An 18,735-nucleotide genomic window follows, 5' to 3' on the forward strand; every position below is an offset into this window, starting at 1 on the left:
ACATTTATTTTAATTTTCTTGTTTTTTTTTTTATAAACTGTTCCGAAAATTAATGTTAGTCAGTTATTTATAAAAAAATTAATTGCAAATTTCTTAATTAATATTGAGGTTACGTATAGGATGTAGTATACAAAATATACTTAAAACTTTATACAGAATTAAAAAAAAAAACAAAAAATGGGTGTTTCTATTTAAAAAAATTAAGTTGATAATCGTAGCTCATTTTTGGTCGACCCTATATACATGAATTCATCATCAAAAAAATCGCAACAGAAAATAAAGATTAATGTGTCCAAGCGTTTTTTTTTTTCGAACACACCCCTGAATTTTAAGTGAATTTGTTGCGCGTCCTTACTCTATACATCCGCAAAAAGGATAAAAAACTGACTGACTGATTTTATTTTATGAGAACTAGTGATTTCATAATATTTTCACACATTCAACAACAACAGAATAGGAAGAAAAATTGTGTAGTTCATTTTCTTTTAGTAAATGACTAAATAAACCGAGCGTCGGACACTTAAAAAATTAAATTACAAATGAAAATGTTCTAATCATTCTACTTAATTTATTTTTTATCAATTAAATATTGAAAATACTCTCCTCCAACTTCCATACAAAAGTAGAGACACTGTTTGAAATGCTCGCGCACATTATGTAACCTTTCAGGTGTAATTTGTTGACACTCGTGCACTATTCTTTATCGCAAATCTACTAAAGAATTGGGCTGTATAGCATAAATTTTGGATTTTAAATGAACCCACAAAAAAAGTCAAGAGGTGATAAATCAAGAGATCTGGCAGGCCATTCAGTTAAACGCGATCAATAATCAAATAAACGAGTATCAAAGCGGTGGTTCCATAGTTTTCACATTTATTCACACTTTCTTTTTATGTAAAGACTGATTCAGACTTTTCTGTCTTTTAGGCCATTTACGGTTATCCCATACTTTTTGAGCAGATCTGATGTAGTCGATCTGTGAATTTGTTATGTGCAATCCATACGTAACTAAAAAATTACATTTTATATTTTTATTAATTTATAAAGCTTTGGCTGAGTTCATTTTCAGCTATTCTATTTTGATTGGAGAAGGAATGTATACGAGTAATACTCAAACGGTTCAAAATTATATACGTAAGTTTTAAATCCTGTTTTGTTATTAGCGATTTTCGGTATTAGATCTTTATACAGTACGGCTCTTAATTGTTCCCCCCTCGTCTTATCTTTTGAATGCGTTTATATAAACATTTCAAATTTGGCACACATCATTAGAAACCTAAATACTACTTTTTGGGCCCTGGCTCATTTTGAAAAACTTCAAAATGGTGGAGGGGCGCCTTTTTGAAAAATAAAATTAATTTGAAAGGGAGGACATCATATAAAAGCTCAAACTGAATGCTATATGGACCTAGAATATTAAGTCATTACTTCTACCCATAGCAAAATGGCAGCCTTTCAAAATCTTATTTTTCGAATTTTTATTTTCTTTACTACACTTGTTCAAGTAAAATTTATTTGTAGGTGTGTTATTTTTTGAGTTTGAATTGAAATTTGACGGGGCACCTTTACTTAACGTTTTTTTAACAAAATGGGGCACCGCCTCTACTTTAGCAGAAATATTAAAGAATATTTGACTAATACTTATACTAATCGGTGAACTGGTCATCGAGGGCCTACCGAGTGGCCAGCCAGGTCGCCCGATCTAACACCTTTGGACTTTTTTATAGGACTACTGAAACAAAAAGTCTACATCACCCAGCCAGAATCTATCTCAATCTACGTTAAGGAATAATTGATGCATGTCGCAATACTGATGTTCCCACTTTCCAAAATGTGTGTGAACTTCTCCAATAGATTATTTTACTGTCTTGAAGTTACTGGGGCACATTTTCAACATCTTTTATAGGGAAACAGTTACATTTCTGTGTAACCCAAAGTTTCGTTATTTTAAATGGAAATAAAAATGCGAAAAATAAGATTCTGAAAGGCTGCCATCTTTTGCTATGCGTACAAGTAATGATTTAATATTCTATAGGACCATAAAGCTTTCAGTATTTCTACTCTTTTTAATTTGTTCAGTTTTTCTCTTTAATTTTATTTTTCAAAATGACGTATCGCTGCGATTACAGAGTTTTGCAAATTGAGCTAGGGACCAAAAAGTAGTAATTAGGTAATTATATTTATCTTGAGAGTATAACTCTTTATAGAAAATAACTGGTCAGATGTAGCAATTTACGAATCTTAACCTAAGATGAAGGTCAAAATCTGTACACGGCAATATTTTTTCTCTTTCTCTCTTTGTTTGATGTCAAATTTTTAGACAGCAAGTTTTCTAAAACATTTCACACGTTCTATCGAGTTTTCAACAAAAGTCAGCTCGGAGTTAGTAAAAGCGTTTTCATTCCTTCTTACTACCATGAACTTAGTTTTCTTTTTATATTTAAGCCCATTTTGCCCACTATGCTAAGAAGCTATAACATATCCATGCTATTTGCAATGAGAATGCGTCTTATGAATGAATATTATTGATCCACGCACCATTAACTCTAATTCCAATCTCTGCATCATCGAGTGCTTCTTGAAAAATAAAATTATTATCAGAACTATGTAAAACCTAAACTCATAAAGAGTTTTTTTGAATCTTTAGTAGAATTATGCATTTCATGTGGCTCCAATCGTGGATCGCATTTGCAAAACGTAGCGTATATGAAATATGGATAATTTCACTATTTAATAGTAAATATAAAGGACAAAGTTATCTTAGTCTAAAAATAATTAATAAGATCCTTTTTTAATGAGATCCTTTCCGAGTTAAAAAAAAATTCAATGAAAATAATGAAATTCTAAAAAACCTGAAAAACGTAGGAAGAGGTGAGAGTGGTATATCCAAGGCTGTGCTGTCTAATATATCTTATGTTATAGGTGACCGTCTCTTAAATATTATAAACAGTTCTTTAAGCAACGCTATGTTTCCAGAATCCTGGAAACTGGCTACTGTTATTCCTGTTCCAAAAGTACAAAATACCGGTAATCACAATGAATTCAGACCCATTAACATCGTACCTGTCTATGAAAAGCTCCTTGAGGTTTGTGTAAAAGAGCAACTTCTTGATTTTTGCAACGAAAATTCAATAATCGTTTCCAATCAATCAGGTTTCCGTCAGAATCACTCTTGTGACTCAGTAGTTGTCGATATTTTTGATAATTTTCTCAGAGCCATTGACAGTGATAACTATGTTTTAGTCATATTTTTAGACTTTAAAAGACCTTTTGAAACCATTGATAGGAATATTTTCATTCAAAAATTAGTATTAAGGGTACAGTCTTAAACTGGTTTAAGTCTTATCGATGTAACAGGGTCCAACGTGTTAGTTGTCTGTCTGGTGTTCTTGATGTTATGTTTGGTGTTCCGCAAGGCACAGTGTTAGGTCCACTATTGTTTACACTATATATTAATGATATGATAAAAGTAGTCAAAAAATGTAAAATCGTTTTATTTGCAGATGATACCATAATTTACACAGTTGGTAAAAATCTTAATGAACTGGCATCTAATATAAACACTGATCTTGCTAATTTATTTAGCTGGCTCTGCCACAATAAACTGAGTTTAAATACCAATAAATCAAAATTCTGTGTGTTTAACAGAAAATCAAGATTGAGCCGGGTAGACATTGACGCTATGGACATTATTGTAGATGGAGAAAAAATTCTCTTTGAAAAGGAAATAAAATACTTAGGGACTATATTGAACGCAAGCCTAAACTTCCATGCGCATGCTAATTACATAATGAGGAAGTTTTCAAAGAAAGTTGGATTTATAGCACGCATAGGTAAAAATCTATCAATGCACACAAAACTAATGCTTTATATTGCTATTGCCCTTCCCCATCTGCAATTCTGTTCGACATTATTATTTAATTTACCCCAATATATAATAAACCAATTTGAAATAATACAAAATAGAGCTATGAGACTGATCCTTAAATGTAGTCCTTATACCCCAGTTGTGTCTATGTTAAACGTCCTAGGTATGTTGTCTGTGAACGAAAGAATAATGTTTAATGATTATCTGTTTATTTTTAAATTAAAACATCGTCTGCTACCAAACTATATCTGTGATAAATTGACAATTTTTAGTGATGTTTACAATTATCTTACTCGCAACCGAACAGATTTCCTAGTGGACAGATGTAATACAACTCAGTTGCTCAAGTCAATATTATATAGGGGCTTAATAGAATTCAATAAGTTACCGGCTAGTCTTAAATCCTGTGATAGTTTTAACGTGTATAAAAGGCTCTTGAGAAACTTGGTTCTAGATATTTAGTATTTGTCTTTGTTATCTTTATTCTGTGTTATGAATTTTATATATATTTTATTTTATAGGTTAAAAATTTTTTTATGTCATTTTAAGTTTTATTTATAGTTTATTTTACCTTAATTTTATTGTGTGTTTGTGTTCTGATTTTATTAAATTTTTACTCATTTTATATTTGAAAATTTTATTTTCATAACTCATGTTTTAATATTTATTCTTTTACGTTTATCTTAAGATTTTATTTATATGATTTTATTTTTAAATTGTATTTGTTTGTTTTTCTTACCTTTTTTTATATTCTCACTCATATGTGAATGTATAATCTTAAACATGTTTATTTGCCAACAATACTCGTACTTCATACCAGCACTATTATTGTAATATTATCCTTATTTTTTTGGTTTTGTTTTGGTTTTTAATTTTAGTTTATTGCTTTTTAATATTATATTAAATGCCATACTATGTTTTTTATTTTTATGTAGCAGATTTTGCTAAATAAAGATTATTATATTATATTAAGTAAACTACACCAGAAAATTCCAATTTCCAGAAGATCCGGAAAGTAGTATAGAAGTAAAACAGTATTTTAGGAAAAAAGTGGAAAAGTTCAATATGCATTTCAATATTCAGGTATCATAAATGAAAACGATGATGATAAATGATATTTTTTTAATTTTAATTTAGTGAACTGCGCTAGAAAATACCATTTTCAAGGAATCCTGATAGTAGTACAGAAATGAAACATGAAAATGATGATAATATAGAACAAAGTGAAAAATTCAAATTTTCATCTTAGTCTCAGGTATCATAAAGAATGATAACAAAACTATGTTTCTCAATGTAGTTGAATATAAAAAACAATTCCCAAGGCAAGAAAAACATAATTTCCAGATGATCCAGACAGTAGTAAATTGTCTTTTCTTTATTATATTTTCAACTTTTAATAAATATAGCAAGATAGAAAAAAGATAACTAAAAGAACATTTACTAAGATATTTTACAAACAGTAGCTTGACTTTAGCTAAAGGTACACTAAAATTTTCACCACATATAAAAAATAAATGTTCAACATCGTCGAAGACCGCTTGTTTTCCGACCTAGCTTGTAGAAAGCAATTTGGGGTTTTTGCTCCTGCATGTTAGAGTAGCAAGGTAAAATCGTTAACATAGCATCAACCGAAAAGGCTGTTTAATCTACGTTACAAAATATATTAATCAACTTAAGAGAACAAAACAAGGTTTTTTATAATATAGATCTTATCTGTTTAAAAGTAAAAAAAAAACGCTGAGACCAATTTCGTAAGTTTTAAACATATTTCGAGAAGATAATACGAAATGTTCCGGAGTTTCATTTCCCAAGAGACGAAACAGTAACCATTTGCCGAGCTGTATGGATCCTTAAATGGCTAGTTACTGTGCCCAGTGTGTGACCTCGTAAAAATATTATAGTATAAAAGGCGTTTGAAGAAAAGACAGTTTACGAAAAGTGCAAAGCATCTTTACAGATTGGATTTACATGAAAATCTACATAAAACATTTTTCCATATAAAGAGTAAAAAAACAAAAATTATAATGTGATATAATGTGTTATTAGATTGTTTTTAGACAATATTTCGTGAAGCAAATTTTTCATTACATTTTCTAGAGAGATTAATTCTCATCGGACACGCTACCTTCTTTCGGAAATCCTTTTTAGGTTATTGATTTGTTCGAAAGAGTTTGGGCAAAAAAATAAAATTAGTTCAAAAAGTTACTTCGGATTAAGCTTAATAAACTTTTTCCTGCTTAGATATTAATATTTAATGGGTGAAAATCCAATTTAAATGGTTCATTTTAATTATAGTAATTCCCCGTACAATTTGTAAAACTGGGTTAAAGTGATGGAGCTATGTGTACTAGTAGGGAAACTTTTAAAAGCTTTGTCGAAAATATGTACAAAACGGATTCCTTTTAAGCTGAAAATCCACACAGACAGAATTTATAAGATAACCGGAGGGCGAATTTTGCCTAAGAAAAATAAAGGTACAGAAAGTAGGTAGCTACCCGTTATCTACAAAGAGCTTAAAGATAAGAGAGATATATATGCATAAATTCAAAAGAATATAAATAATTATTCACTAATTAAATTTCATTTATTAGTTATAAAATTTTGTTAAGTTCCTTGGCTTTGCCATGCATAATTTTCGCATATATTATACATCGATTATATAGAGCGGCATATTGGTACTAATTTATGACAAATTAATGTTTAGATTTCTATACAAAATAATAGAAATATTTTTAGATTGATGGTAAGTGCTTGACTAGGGTTTTGGTTCTAAAAATCACCCGAGTGCGAGCATCTATCTATCTGTCCATTTAAATTTTGACTTTTACTGTAGCTGCCACTCTTATTTTACCTGGTTTTATATTTAGTTTTCCTCATATCTGTCACTTAAAAATTCTACATTATTTTATTCTTACCTGATGCCAGAAATTCGGGAAAAGATTTTTTGTTGTATCGACTTGTTTTATCTGAGTGTAATCAGTAACTTATTCTAACTTGAAAAAAGGTTAGAATTAGGGACTTAATAAAAAAGGCAGAATGATATTTAATTGAGTGAATTAATGTAACTGTTTCTTAAGTTTTAACATTGACAGATAACAAGGGTAGACTTACTTTAAAAAACCCTTACTTTGAAATATTTTTGTGAACGTTAACTTTATTTCGTAATGTAAAACATGCTGATTTTTTAGGTACCAAAGAAGAATAATTCCCAAGTAGCAAGGGACAGTGGAATCAACGTTGAAGAAAGATCGATAGGCCATTTTTAGTACAGTAACATCTATAGTCACCATATAAATAAGAATGGTTCATTTGATTCAACTTTTCCATACCTGTATAGTTAAAACAAAGCTAATTTAAGATAGGGCTTTAGTTCGGCTGTGCAATATTCGAAAGCCAGAGGCATTTCGAAATGCTATACTAACTTAATTTGGGCTTTTGGGTAATTTCTCGAAACTCTGCGGACCAGCATATTGACCCTCTTTGAAATTAGTTTAATAGGGTAAAACTTCTTTTCTAGTTTCCATAAACTATGTAAGTGTAAAGTTATAAAGCAGTTCAATATTAAGTGAGTTAATTGTCACTTTATCTTAGGAAGGAGTAAGAGAATGTGTCCTATAATCGGTTAAAGCCCAAAGAAATAATCTGTAGCGTATAATTTTTTTCTTTTTTTACCTATAATAATAGTTATACAGTAAAATAAATATTATCTTTGACAAAGCTATATCAGGTAATTATAACTTGATCTGATACAGCCCTTAATCGAAAATCTATTAGTTCAATTACTGAATAAGTTACGGTTTAGGCGCTTACCACACTCCCCGCTATGTTTAACCCTGACGTCCAGCCGGGCTTTGCAGGACGCCACTCTAAGTGAACATTGGTTGTCATATGTCACATTATCCGTCCCACATACAGGTTCGATCTTTGCTTTGCACGACGTAGGGCATTGACAAAGGGCCTTTCCATCGGGTGCGTTGACACATTGGGCTCCCCACGCGCAGTAAGTTTTTTCACAGGGCTCTGAAAAAAATTTGATTTTAAGTTCATCCTTTCATTTTAAAAAAAGAGACGAATTTGAAAGGAAAAATATGAATAAAAATATCTGAGTGATCATTATTGAGAATATTCTTTACTATACCCAAAGCCGAAAGCAGTCACATGACCAAATTATTTATGTGCAGCAGCTTTTACACAAACATTATTACACGTACATTTTTTTTAACAAAAAAATGTACAAAGCATTGCATAACCTAAATGGATACGATTCTTCATTAATATATATTAATATTATATGATTTTGAGTGAGGCTTCAGGGTTAATTTAAGAAAATTTGAATGTTAAACGATAAAAATCAATTATTTTACATAATGTTGTAAGGATTTTTAGTATCTTATACATAGTGATACTTACTAAAAATTAATATTTATTTCCTTTTTTCGTATAAGGTGTTTTGACATCCTGGTCTTTTTTCACAGGACTATTTATTTATTCAACTACAAGGCTCTCCTACAGATAGACTAAGCAATCCAATAACAAAAAACCACTTAGTGAATTTAACTACAATCAAGTTAATATAAAACTTTAAGCTATCATAGTAATTAAAAAATGTCAATATCTATTATAGCGTATATTTAGTATATTCACGAACTTGCGTGTACCTTTTTAATTTGGTTAATATATTTGTAATACATCGGATTTGAAACTACTGTCACATGTACTATAGTTGGTTTAACAATTGCATTGTACAATAATATTAATAATGTTCGATTACTAAAACCCTTTGTAATTCGAGATATAAAACTTTGATTGTTTAGAGCTTTTGGAATAATGTTTTTTATATGAACATCAAAGAGCAGTTTGGAATCTATTGTCATACATACATATGTCCAGGTAGAGCCTCCGAGATAGACATCAGGTTTATTTTGTGTTTGATTTTTTACTAAAAGGACTAGAATAACTTTTTTTGGTTAATAAGTAACTTATATAAAGTACAGGATGCTTTGCAAAGTGAGAAAATCTGATATCTGCTTAATTAATGATTCCTAGAACCGCATATGCAATTGAATAAAATTGACAAAAACAATATCGACCGCAAATTAAACCTTGATTAGTTATGTCTTATCAAGTCACGATAGTATAAGAAGACTTTATGATAACATACTGAGTGTGATTCGTTAGGTAATTTTTAATGAGTTTGAGTTTCTCTAACTTTATGAAAATTGTGGGATGATGAACCTTATCAAAAACCTTGAAAAACTGTGTAAATCTTAAGTCTACACAATAATGTAAAATAATAAAAATTTATTAATAGGAACAACTTTAATTTACTAATTTTAATACATAAGTAAATTATTTATTTTTTAATCCTAATTATTTAAAATTTTCAACTGTTGGATTTTTAATATTTCCCATATTATGATAAAAAGCACTTCTTTAAATCGTATAAACTAAACAATTGAATTCGACTATCAGCTTTAAAATTGAATTTGGTTTTTTTAGTTTTACTACAGGACAGCCACGATCCAAATATCGGAAAATTAAGTTTTTTGTTATTGTCGGCTACGAAATTCTTTTACTCACTTATCGTACATCGAGTTTATCTATCTCTGGCATGTTTATGTAACATTCAGTAATTTTTGGAAAATGTTGGTATTTTTATTGCAATATTTTTCAGTTATTTCAAGTATCTTTTAAACTTGTGGATTTATTTTTAATTTTATTTCAGGTTTTCCTAGGGATATAAAAGGTTTTTGGTGTTTTCCAGGCACTTAAAGTTATTCCTTCTTCTTTCCAAGTGTTTATTTATTGAATAATTGTTTATTTTGTGCAGATATTGGATATATGTTTAATAGTTCATTTTAGCACCATAACTTTAAAGCAATATATCATATTCACTTTAAGTAATGCTTCTTCTTTAAATATTTTATCTATTATTGTCTAATGTTTCTCATATATTTTTAAAATAATAATTTTTCTTTAATATTGACTTTTATGTTTTTTAGGTATATATTACTATTTTGCTTTATTTATCTTACTAACACATGGTTCTCCTTGCCTTCGAGAAGACTGTACATATGTAAAACACTAAATTTTTTTTAAATATACTTAACTATTAATAGAGTATAAAAAAACTGAGGTTCTGTCCTTAGTTTTACTAACAGGACTTATTCCATGTCTTGTTGTTGTCTTGGCAGAAAAATGGTATAATATCTATATACACCTATCTATAGTTATTATGTATTTTCCATATTCCACTGTCCCTTTGAAGAACCCTATATATATTATCTGATCTGATCTGAGTGGTATATAATAAGTGATATGCAAAACTTAAAAATTTGTATCCTAAAACATACATTATTTTAAAATATATTAAGTATTTCATTTACATAAAAATGCTTTTTATTACGTAGGTACCTTTCCTCTAATGAACTGCGTTAAAAACCACATAAATACTTCATAAACGGTAATATCACTTATATTTTAAGGATACTCTATTATTAATGAATATTTATCATGTAAATATTTTTTGCACTAGTAGTGATTCCTTGTGCCGGTGTCAACAACGGGATGGAGCGTCGTTACCATGTCATTACCTTTTTCTTTAAAATAAATTATATCGACTTCATTAAAAAGTATCTTATCATAGTTTATTTAAAAAAATGTTTGATGTTTTATTGGCATCATTGTATTAGAGATGTTGCAAGTAAACAAACGATATGTTTCTTTTAGCCTTTCAATGTTTTAAGCAAGTTCATAAAAAAAGGATAAGAAATGACTATGAAAAGAATAAACGATCGATTTATTTACTGACGACCCTCGTAAAGGAATGACAGATAACCAATTAATGACATTTTTATCCAGACCACAAATAATGAAGGTAGGAATAAGAAAAGCTTTAATGGAACCAAAACATCAGAAAGCTACAGGACCAGACGGAATACCGGCGGAGGTCTTGAAACTGATTTATGAAGAAAACCTTGAGAGTGCCGTGTACCGACAAGATGAAGGAATATTAGGAAGAGTTTATAGGAACAGATAATTATTGACATATACCTGTTGTTACAAATGATTTTGGAAGAAAAAGTAGAAGGAAGAAGAAGAAAACAGTTATCATGGGCAAGAAATATCAGGCAGTAGACTAGACTAAGAGCTTGTCAGCATGACAAGAGACAGAAATCAATTCCAACAAGTAGTCGTCAACATTAATTGAGTAGTACCTATCTACTCTAATAGCTCAATTGATTTTTTTTTTAATAATGATGAACCTATACATTTTCATAATATACAAAAACATAAGTAATGTAATTTAAATCTTTTATTTTAAATTATATGCTAACATAATTTAACCTCAATACTTAGAACCGGGTAGAAAAAATCAATAAAAAATTTGTTTTATTTTGTAACGGAGTAAGACTATTACGAAGAAATAAGGCCAATTTAGTAAATTTATGCATTTAATGGCTACCAAATTACAACCTTCAGAATAACAGGTTACTTTTATATCGAACAAAAAGTTATGACGGCCTTTTACCTAAAAGGGACCAACCTTAAATGCCAATGAACGACAAATTACTAGTTGCATTTTTTATGATGTTGTTTTTGATATGAGATAAGCCCCATACAACTTCTGGTTATTGCTCCTGTTATTACTTCAAGATTACAGCAAGAAAATTAATGAATCATATGAATACCATACCAAATTCCTATGCAGCAGTCATATATAGATCATGAAATGCATAGCATATTATATTACCGCTTATGTTATTCGGGAATGGTAGATTTCTAAGATATTTGAAATTTGTCAGGTGTATTCGATTAGCGTCAGAAACCATTTGTTACATATAACTTAGTGCAATATACATTACATTAACTAGATTTATAAGCATATTATAAAAATTGTTAAATTAATTTGTTTTGTTGGTCAAAAATTTATTTTCTAATGCAAACGAATCTTTTCGCATAGTTTTTCCACGCATAATTTTATCTAATGGTAAATAAATATAAATACAGTTAAACTTTGCATTTCTATTTTTTTTTCAAACTCATTTTTTCCGTCGTAATTTTTTATTACTTCTTCCAGACTATATGGTTATTTATGTATATATTTGAGTGAAATGTTGGAACGGACTACTCTACCACACATAATATGTTTGCATCATGTTTATTCCTATAATTAGGTTTTAAATGTTCAACGAAGTAATTCATGGCATGAGTTTCGATTTAGGTGGTGCGAATATGCTTGAAAAATAATTTACTATTGTGATCCGTCGCACATTGTGGTAACACGCGAACCTATACTTTATTAGGCTGACACGACAACTCAATAAACAAAGCATTGAGGTGAAACTAAAAAAGATATTTGCTGGCATATTGTATCGGGGTGAAATTATATTAATAATAAGTTCGAATAGAGTTTGAAGCATTGGTAAAGAAACAATTAAATTGGAGACAGAAGGAAGGGCGCATGAGTAGTTGCTAAGAGAAATTTACTGCCTTAATCTGGGCCTCGTGGATGCAACTAAGGCTATTAGCTTGGACGATGACGTTATCTAAGACATCTGTAATGAAACGTTTTAATTAACAGCAGCGTAAAATTGGGATGTATAATTCCAGAGGCACTTTATTTATCTACGTACTCTCAGTTATAAGTCATGTCTAAATTTAACTTTAAAGGGAATTTAATTAATAGTGGGGCTCGTAGGGCTTGAGAAGATGGAATGCAAGGGTTCTTGCCAGTTCTCTAAGTCTTCTTTAGGACCGAAAGTGTTACTTGAATATTTCTGAATTGTTTAATTTTTTTTTAAATCGGTTTTACCGACAGGATGACTTAATAAAAAATATATTCAGTTGCTTTTCAAGTAAGTTATGGTATTGTTGATAATAAGGAAGGATGAATAGTATATAAAAAAATGTTTTTTTTTTGTAAAAAAAAATCCATGCAACAAAAAATTAAAAATTGCATGGATACTATTATATTAATAAAGAATCTCCTACTCAAATATCTAACAATACATACTTATTAGCCCATACATTAATTATTAATCAACCAGGAAATTTACATTATTTTCTAGTTGACCTTAGTATTAGTGATTATAAACTTCAAGTTCTCCAGATTCCGTAGCCAAAAAGTTTATACAGCAAACCTGAAACCAAGTATCGAATTTATGAGGAACTTCAGATTGAGAAAACATGAAATGACATCAAATTATCCAAAATCTGTAAGAATATACTAATCATTTAAATGCTTTTAAGATAAACACTGTGATTAAAGTGAGGGCAATTCACTAGGTTAAATTTTTTGGTAAAAGTATTGGATTACTGAAAATATTTTAACTTTTATTGATAACAGAGGCCATTACTATAAAAACTGATATTATGTAAACCGTGGTTCGATAAAAGTTGGACCAAGACAGTCAACAACAAAAATGCTGCTAATCGTAAATGGTGCCAAGATCCAAGCTCTGCAAATTGTGGCAATTTTGTTGCCTTGAGAAATACGTACAAGCAGACGATCGATACCTGAGAGATGAGAAAGAAGAGCAAACTTCTAAATTGCCCAAATGGATTAAGATCGTTCAGGTCTGTAGCAAAAGCTATTGGCCTAGGTTTCTGTGATTTTTTTTTTATCCCAATGCATAACTCTAGTGGCTATGATTGGCAACTATTTATTATTACCTAGAAGAAATATAAGATATTTATTTTGACTTGTAGAATTGGTAATGTAAATATTTTTTAAGGCATTTTAGCTTCTACTTTCGTTATTATGCAATTTTTCGACTGCTTAGAAAATATTATTTCAACTGCCTGGAAGAAACCCAATTATTTAAATAGTTTGGCAATTATTTCAAAATATTTATTACCACATAGAAAATAGAGAAAGTAACTACTAGTACCTATGGTTCAAATGGCTTCAAATGCTAAACATTGTATTTCTTCTTTACTTAACCATTGACTAGAGATAATGGTTTTATTGCAATGACCCCAATGGAAAAAGCAGATTTGCTGATTTAAATATTCACAACAAACTCTACCGGAGACCCGTAAGACAAAACATCACCGATATTGCGAAGAAAGGTTTTTCATCACATAGATCTTAAAAAAGTTCTCAAAGGCTTCAACACTAACAAGGATACAGGCCCCTGATGACATACCGCCAATAGTATTAAAAAAATGTGCGGTCAAGTTGACACCACCATTGTGAAAACTATTTTTGCTTTCATACAGAAGAGATCTTTTCCTTGGAGACTGAAAACTTACGCTGATTCAACCAATACCCAAATAAGGAAGAAATCTGAGATTCTTTCTTGAGAATCGATTCATCCGAGTTGTCGTTGCTGGATACACCTTGCAAAGGTTTAAAATTAACGCAGGTATTCCTTAGGGATACATCTTGTTCTCTACCCTCTTCCTGTTATTAGCGACCTTCTCGACAAGAAAGGCTGGGCTTACTTTGTCGTCGTCTTCGTCAGCTTGCTTGTTTGTTATAGCAGTTGGACGCAGCATGCCTTGGCATGATCATGTAGCGAAAATAGCTAAAGCAGCTTCTTAAACTTAGGGCTCTCTTTAAAACGAAAAGGCTATATACATCGCAACAGCTATTAACGCTTTACAAGGCTCAGATCAGATTCGTCCATCAATTAACTATTGCTCTTTCATATGAAGCTTTACATCCAAATATACTTTGAAGCTTTGATTCCACACACAAGAGAGCCATACGTTTTATACGTTTTATATCGATACCATCACAATAAATACTCTTTCAAACTAGCCCATATTATTGCACCTAAATCCATACGTGAGATCTACTTGATAGGCATCTGCAACTCATGGATATTGAGTGCATTGGCAGACGCCTAGAACGTCGTTATATCGGGACTCCTTTTTGTTAGGAAGTACAAGTCTGTGGAACCTGTGTCTGAACTTTAAGAAAAATATCCACAGACACCTTCATAGCACGAAATATAAAGCTCCTGTATTTCGCACAAAAAAAGACACACACAACGATTTTTACAGAAGCAAATATCGAGAATATTTAATTTTCAGGTTTCCAAACTACGAGTGTTCTTGCATTTCTTCAAATTTTTTCGTCAAAATTTCGCCATTTTCGTGCTTAGTATCACACTTTAGATTAATGTCAGTAGTGACAGTGTTTTCAAAGATTATAGCAGTCATAGATTTAAGTTCTGACGTACAGCTAATATCGTCAAAAACTGTGTGTGCTTTCTAGTGTTCCTTGACTTGAGAAGGGCATTCGATAATGTAGAGGGACCATGATATTTTTCGTAGTAGATTGAAGCAAGCTGGGAATTAATCACCTGTTGAACAGGAAGGAGTTTATAACTGTGAATAATGTGATTCTCGGAATATACGATGAGGGTTTTGTGCTAGACTGCTGAACATTAAATGTTAAGAAATCTGCAAAAAAAATTATATAGATGTTATTTTTTAAGGTCTGCACACATTGAAACTTTAAGGAAAAAAATTTATTGGCGTCTTTTATAGGATTGGGTATTGTAAAATTATTATATTATTGTATTGTAAAACTTAAATTTAAGAAAATAATTATATTATGCTTACATATGTAGTCATTTACATTATCTTATCTATATGTAAGATACAGCTACAGAATTGATTATAAATCTACTTATAGCACTAAAAATACGGCAGTTAAAAATGTTTACCTACTATCAATGACGTATTATACTGAGCAGCTCTATAATTCCTAGATTCCGTCATATTAAGAACGTATGCAAATAATTTTAATAATTAAAAATAATTTTATATAGGCATACACTTTATTATAATAAAAATATTCTGTTATAACCTTTACTAATATTATCATATTTACGAAACCAGATAGCAGAACCACTTATATTTACTTCACTTCAATACATGTAAAGGACTTAAACTAATTTATTACAGAGGAATTGCCAATCAATATAATGTTTTATCATTTTCCATTATACAAGTAAAACAATAATTAGTTTAAAAGAAAATTAAAATCGTGTATTGTAAGTATCTATGACATTACTGGATCTTATTACTGTTATATAATATAATGATTTTTCTTTTTCCAGTGTCGAATGTACTAATCTAAATGTTTCTATAAATGGAGAAAATATATAATTATGTTGTTTGCATGTAATTCACATAACTCAAAGCGAGGCAAAAAACTCTAATTTGGTTTTTCATATTACGCCAAGTCCGCATAAAAACCAAAAAAATCGTAAAAGTATTCAATTAGAAAATTATAATTTCTAAAATGCTAGTCTAATTGCTTATAATTCAGTATTTTTATGACCTACGAGGTAACATGATATCGCTAGAGTAGATAGTGAAAAAATATATAGAAAAATCAAAATTTTTAAACATTGGAAGACAATCGCCACAAAAATGCGTGCTTCTTCATCATACGCCGAATATAATGGAACTAAATTGTAATACTTCACTTAAATTTAATAAAAACTTCTAAGGTTACTTAGTTTAGTAATCAAAGTTAACTTCAAACGAGTTTTTTAAGTTTCATCCTAAAGCACAAACTCTAAAGCCGACATCATCAAATAACGAGGTTAAAATTGGCTCTGAATGAGATGTCATATTTATGTTTCCACCATACTGAAAATAACAAAGTTGTGAGGGCCGAATCGTTCGCTGTCACCGACAGAAGTTTGATTTTCCGAGACATGCTGTGTCAAAATATTTTGTAATTACTCCGGACAATTTGGATTTAATTAGAAAATCGCCGAAGAGGACTTCGGATGTTTGAATTCGAACTGATAATGACATATATGACAATGAATATTAACGGAGACCACTTAATGTGACTGAGTGGGGTAAGTTGTATAAGGCTTTTTATACAAACTTTTAATTAACGGGATTTTGATGTATAAAGCACAAATATACATTAAAGCGGTTACAATTTAATTAATTATTACGTGCAGTCAGTCGAAATATCGCAGTGTAAACATACATTTAAAAAAGAATACACATTCCAAACGAGATATAGGAACGAGTGCTGGAAATTTGATTTTCAGGCCGTAAAACTCATATTTTACCCGTTAAATGTAAGGGGTTGCGTATAGTCCCTAAACCCAACAAAGCAAAATTTTGCAGCGAATGTCATATTTACCTTCTGTTACGTTTTTTACTGTAAATGGATAAGGATTCTTGTTTATGCCAACTGGAAAATACCTTTTAATATTTAGGTAATTAATAAAATGTATTTGTAAAATAGTTTATTAAAAAAAACCTTATTTTTGCTTGTCAAAATCCAACTAAATTATATATAAGTTACAAAAATAAATATATAAAGTTTATTTTGAACTACTAAAATTCTAATAAACGAGCTACATTGTATGAACTATCAAATATTTATTATATTATCTGAGTGATTTATATTCTAATTATATTATGTAGCCGAAACATCCCTATGTAAACACTTATTAAAGGGAGCATACATATAAAATAAACATATATTCCAAACTAATGCTAGAAACCTGATTTTCAGATCGTAAAACGCATATAATCCCTAAATCAAACAAAGCAAGACTTCGTAGCGAATGTCAAATTTACTTTCTGCTAAGGTTTTTACCAGACTGGATATGGAATTTATGTTTCTGCAAACTGGAAAACATCTGATTTGCCTAATTACTACTGAAAGAAAACAGCTGGTTAACAATATCACATTTTTACTTTTCAAAGTGAATCGTATCCAATTAAGTTATGCATGTTATTACAACAAAGTAATCATATAAACCTGCTAAATTTAATTAATTGCCAAATAATATTTATATCATTTGAGTAGTAACTATTTATATTTCAATTATATCCTGTAGTCGAAACATCCCTATGTAAATATTTATTTCCAAAATATATATATACCAAATGAATTCTCGAAATCTAAATTTCAGGTCGCAAAACGCATATAATGTCTAAATCCTATAAAGCAACATTTCGAAGCAAATGTCATGTTTACTTCCTGTTTTCACAGTGAATATTTAGGTAACAAAAAATCCCATATTTATTATTTCTTGCCCACAAAGCTAATGATTTAAAAAAAAAGAAAGATTTTCATAGAAACAAACCTCTTATACTTGAAAGATCGGCAAGAAGTTTTAATTAAATATAAACGAATTTCAAAAACCGTGGCTTTGCTTAGAAAAGCGGACGAGAAAAACAGGCTGCAGAAGATTTTTCATTAAATTTTTTAATACAATTTAAAAAGAGTTGTGTAGAGGATCTACTGATGCCTATAATTTATCTACAACTTAATAGAAATATATGTATACCAATAGGCATTACTTACTGTTACCTATCTAGGCAGTATATCTTAATATTCAGAGGACTGCCCTAAATTTATAGCATAATTTCCATATAAATTTGGATAAGAAGATAAAATTGATCTGTTGTATGTAGCCTACGTACAAATTAATAATACATAGCAATCAAATATCAGATAAATGAAATATTATTATATTTTCAATTCCATCGGTATTAGTCCATCGAACGTAATCCAAGTTGGATAAAGTAAATCGTTTTCAGGAGGCAATTCTCTCTGTGGCAATAATTAAAGAAAGACTTATTCAGCAAATCGTTTTTTATGGCGTTTCATTAAAGTTCGAGGAACACAGTCGTCGCACGGGGGTAACGTCACACTCTGCTAAATTTATCCGGTATTTATGAAGCGCCGAGTTTGTGCTTTATCTCTCTCGTACTTACATATGTATGTATAAATCTTGGTAATTTGCTGACAACGGCGTAAAATTGTTCGCCATTTGAAGTTACAAGTCCAGTCATGTAATGCATCAATTGGAGGTTTTAAAAACATCCCTTCCTCCCGGTTAACGTCAAATTTATTCTGCTTTGCG

At 30.1% G+C, this 18,735-nt stretch overlaps 1 protein-coding gene across 4 annotated transcripts in view; it reads right to left on the reverse strand.

Annotated features, from left to right (window-relative positions):
- Positions 1-18,735, reverse strand: part of LOC126748430 (agrin-like) — a 434,242-nt gene that overhangs the window by 125,911 nt on the left and 289,596 nt on the right. For all 4 annotated transcript variants that reach the window (XM_050457677.1, XM_050457675.1, XM_050457676.1 and 1 more), the window contains exon 6: positions 7,679-7,888. In XM_050457677.1, coding sequence (XP_050313634.1) covers positions 7,679-7,888 — 210 coding nt within the window. The remainder of the gene's footprint in view (positions 1-7,678; positions 7,889-18,735) is intronic.

The sequence above is a fragment of the Anthonomus grandis genome, chromosome 22 (assembly GCF_022605725.1).
Source record: "Anthonomus grandis grandis chromosome 22, icAntGran1.3, whole genome shotgun sequence".
Taxonomy (NCBI): Eukaryota; Metazoa; Arthropoda; class Insecta; order Coleoptera; family Curculionidae; genus Anthonomus; species Anthonomus grandis.